Here is a 3,089-nt window from a genome sequence, read left to right on the forward strand (position 1 = left end):
CCCGCCGCGCCCGCCGACCGCGGCCACCCCACCAGCGTGGCGGCGCTCAGGTCCAACTTCGAGAGGGGCCGCAAGGGCCAAGGCCCGGCCGCCGACGCCGACAAGCCCTTCTACGTCAACGTCGAGTTCCACCACGAGCGCGGCCTCGTGAAGGTCAACGACAAAGAGGTGTCCGAGCGCATCAGCTCGCTGGGCAGCCAGGCCATGCAGATGGAGCGCAGGAAGGCCCAGCACGCGGGCGCGGGGGACGCGCCCCGGGCCTCGCAGCCTCCCCGGGGGCGCGCCTCGGACAGCGGCGCCGGCGGCCCCGACGGCGACTACGAGGACACCGAGCTGAACCCCCGCTTCCTCAAGGACAACCTGATCGACGCCGGCCGGCCCCCCTGGCCGCCGCTCGAGTACCCGCCCTGCCCGAGCCTCCACGTCGGGGCCATGATGGGGGAGGCCGAGGGCCGGGCCCCGCCGCCGCGCCGCCACAGCACCTCGGAGCAGGAGCGGCGCCTGACCTGGCCACGCAGGTCCTACTCCCCGCGCAGCTTCGAGGACAGCGGCGGCTACACCCCGGACTGCAGCTCCAACGAGAACCTCACCTCCAGCGAGGAGGACCTCTCCTCCGGCCAGTCCGGCCGCGTGTCCCCGAGCCCCACCGCCTACCGCCTCTTCCGCGACAAGAGCCGCTCCCCCTCGCAGAACTCCCAGCAGTCCCTGGACAGCAGCAGCCCCCCCACGCCGCAGTGCCAGAAGCGGCCGCGGCCCGGCCAGGTGGTGGTGTCCGAGGCCACCATAGTGGGCGTCCGCAAGACGGGGCAGATCTGGCCCAGCGACGGGGACAGCCCGTCCGGCAGGCCGCCGCAGGAGGGCGCCTTCCGCGGAGACGCAGGTGGGTGCTGTCCGGTCCTGCCGTCCCGTCCTCCGGAGGCCGGGGATGGGGCCGCAAAGGGGCGTCGTGGGGAGGGCGCCCTGCCCAGCAGCGCGGGGGGCCTGCCCCGTCCCCAGGGCGGATTCCCAGGGCGGGGTGGGGCCGGGCAGGGGTGGGGAGGCGGCTTCTGTGCCCTCTGCCCCCAGGGCTGTGCGGCTTGAGGGAATCTGAGCCGGTGGGGGCCGTGGGTCGCCGGTCGGGGCGATGGGTCCACGCTCCGTGGGCCCGCGGGCGGCGTCAGCCGTGGGTCGCCTCACTCGGCCCCCCAGGGGTGGCTTCAGCCGGCGCTGCAGGGTCTGGGGCCCGGGCCCCCCCGGGGTTCCTGCCCCGAGGACGGCCCGCCTAGGTCGGGACCGAGCGGTGCCGGCAGCTCCCGGGCCCTGGCCGCGTCGCTTCACTCGCAAGTCGGAGCAGGTGCGAGTACGAACAGAAGGAAGCGAGGGAGGCCACAGCCACTCTGACTAACGCCGCCGACCGCGGGGGGGGCCCTGGCCGGGGCAGAGCCGCGCCCCAGGCCTGCCTGGCTGGGGGAAGACCTCGCCCGGCACCACTCGCCCACGGACACCCCCGCCTCCGGTCCAGCCCCCGGTGCCGGCTGTCACCCCGCCCCTGGCCGCCTGGCGGCCCTGAGGTTAGGCCTGTGGGGCGTGTGTGCCTTGGGGGCCCGGAGGTGTGGGGGGGTGGGAACGGCCGGGAGCCCCGGGCACGCTGTCACCTGGCGCCCCCCGCCCCCCATCTTTTCCGCTCCGTGGAGTTCTCTAACTGCTGCCGGCGCCATGGGGCTCTGCGGGACCTCCGGCCAGCACGGGGTCCTGCTGGCCGGGGCACGGCCAGTGTCTCAGCTGCCCTGCAGCCGGGCTGGCTGTGGCCTGCAGCTCCGAGCTGGCCTGCCCAGCGCCTGCCCTCAGCCCCCGGGGGCTGCTGCTTTGCCGCCAGGGCGGCCCTCGGGTCCGGGGTGTTCGAGCCCGGCCGGCGCCAGCCTTGTGCGGCCAGATGTGTGGGAGCGCGGGGGCGGGGGAGCGGGGGAGCCCCGGAGCGCGTCGCTGGGGACGGGGAGCCCCAGGGGCTTCAGCGGGGCCCTGTGAGCTGCAGTGTGTCTTTGCCGGCGGGGGGTTCTGCATGTCCGGGAGTGGGCTAGGGGGCCTGGGTGTGTTCCGGGGCGCAGGCCCGCAGAGCCCCTCCCCCCCGCGTGCTCTTCTTTGCCTGTGTGGACGTGGTCCTGCCCCCGCATGTCAGCCCGGCCCCCTGGGGCACCCGAAGCTGCTCCGCAAGCGCAGTGAAGCTTGCGCCTCGGCTGGACGGCCAGGACGCCGCCGGACCCTCTTTATTTACTCATGCTCACAAGAGCTGGGGTGCAGGCCAGAGGTGTGGGGTGAGAGGACTCCCCAGAGACAGTGGGGAGCAGAACAGGTGGATCCACTGAAACCCACTGCTGAGGGGGGCAGTGGGGAGACAGGAGGGGTCTGCTGCGCCCTGGGGTCCCCTCCCTGGCCAAGACTTTAAGCCCTGCACCCCCGGGGGGGCTTCTCCTGTTAAGTTGTTAAGCTCTTGGCTTTTTGAGACTCTGGGAGCCTTAGGCCCTGAACCCTGAACCCCACGCTCTCCCGTGACCGGCGGGCATGAGGCGCTGTGCTGGCTTGTTCTTGTCGTCCGGGCGGCTCGCGATTCCTTTAGGTGGGGGGGGCCAGGGCTGTGCCCGCGAGGAGCCAAGGGCAGCGCGGGGAGGGGGTGCAAGTGACCTTCACTGCACGCAGCAGCGGCAGCAGCAGAGGGGCCCAGAGCTGGTAGCTCCAGCGCCCTGGGGGTGAGCGGAAGGTCCGGACGGAAACGACCACGGGCAGCCGTGGGCCGGCCCGGGACACGAGCTTCCTGCGGGCCTGTGTGGCCGGCCCGTCACCCGCGGCAGGGCCGCCTGCAGGGGCGGCCACCGTGGGTTCCCGGCTCCCGTGGGCACGCAGTGAATGCACACCTGCTCTTCTGGAGCGGGGTGTTCTCCCCACGCCCCGTGCCAGAGAGGAGCCGCTGCCTCTCCCGAGCTCCTTCCGTCTGTGTGCGCCCCGCTGATGGGCGAAAGCTGGAGCTCGCCCCAGGCACTCCGCTCGCTTTGAACCGCTGCGTGCAGGCCAGGTGGGGCTCAGGCGGCCAGGGGGGGCTCAGGCGGCCAGGGGGG

At 73.6% G+C, this 3,089-nt stretch overlaps 2 protein-coding genes across 2 annotated transcripts in view; both read left to right on the forward strand.

Moving 5' to 3' along the window:
• Positions 1-1,384, forward strand: BCR (breakpoint cluster region; the record flags this gene model as incomplete). The annotated part of the gene is made up of 2 exons (XM_012730864.1): positions 1-880; positions 1,266-1,384. Coding segments are annotated over 2 exons (999 nt in total), but the record flags the coding sequence as incomplete, so codon positions are not given.
• Positions 1,385-1,695: 311 nt separating this feature from the next.
• Positions 1,696-3,089, forward strand: part of LOC101626746 (breakpoint cluster region protein) — a 64,745-nt gene continuing 63,351 nt past the window's right edge. The window contains exon 1 of the mRNA XM_012730865.1: positions 1,696-1,902. Coding sequence (XP_012586319.1) covers positions 1,696-1,902 — 207 coding nt within the window. The remainder of the gene's footprint in view (positions 1,903-3,089) is intronic.

The sequence above is a fragment of the Condylura cristata genome, unplaced genomic scaffold (genome assembly GCF_000260355.1).
Source record: "Condylura cristata isolate star-nosed mole 26May11 unplaced genomic scaffold, ConCri1.0 scaffold00029, whole genome shotgun sequence".
Taxonomy (NCBI): Eukaryota; Metazoa; Chordata; class Mammalia; order Eulipotyphla; family Talpidae; genus Condylura; species Condylura cristata.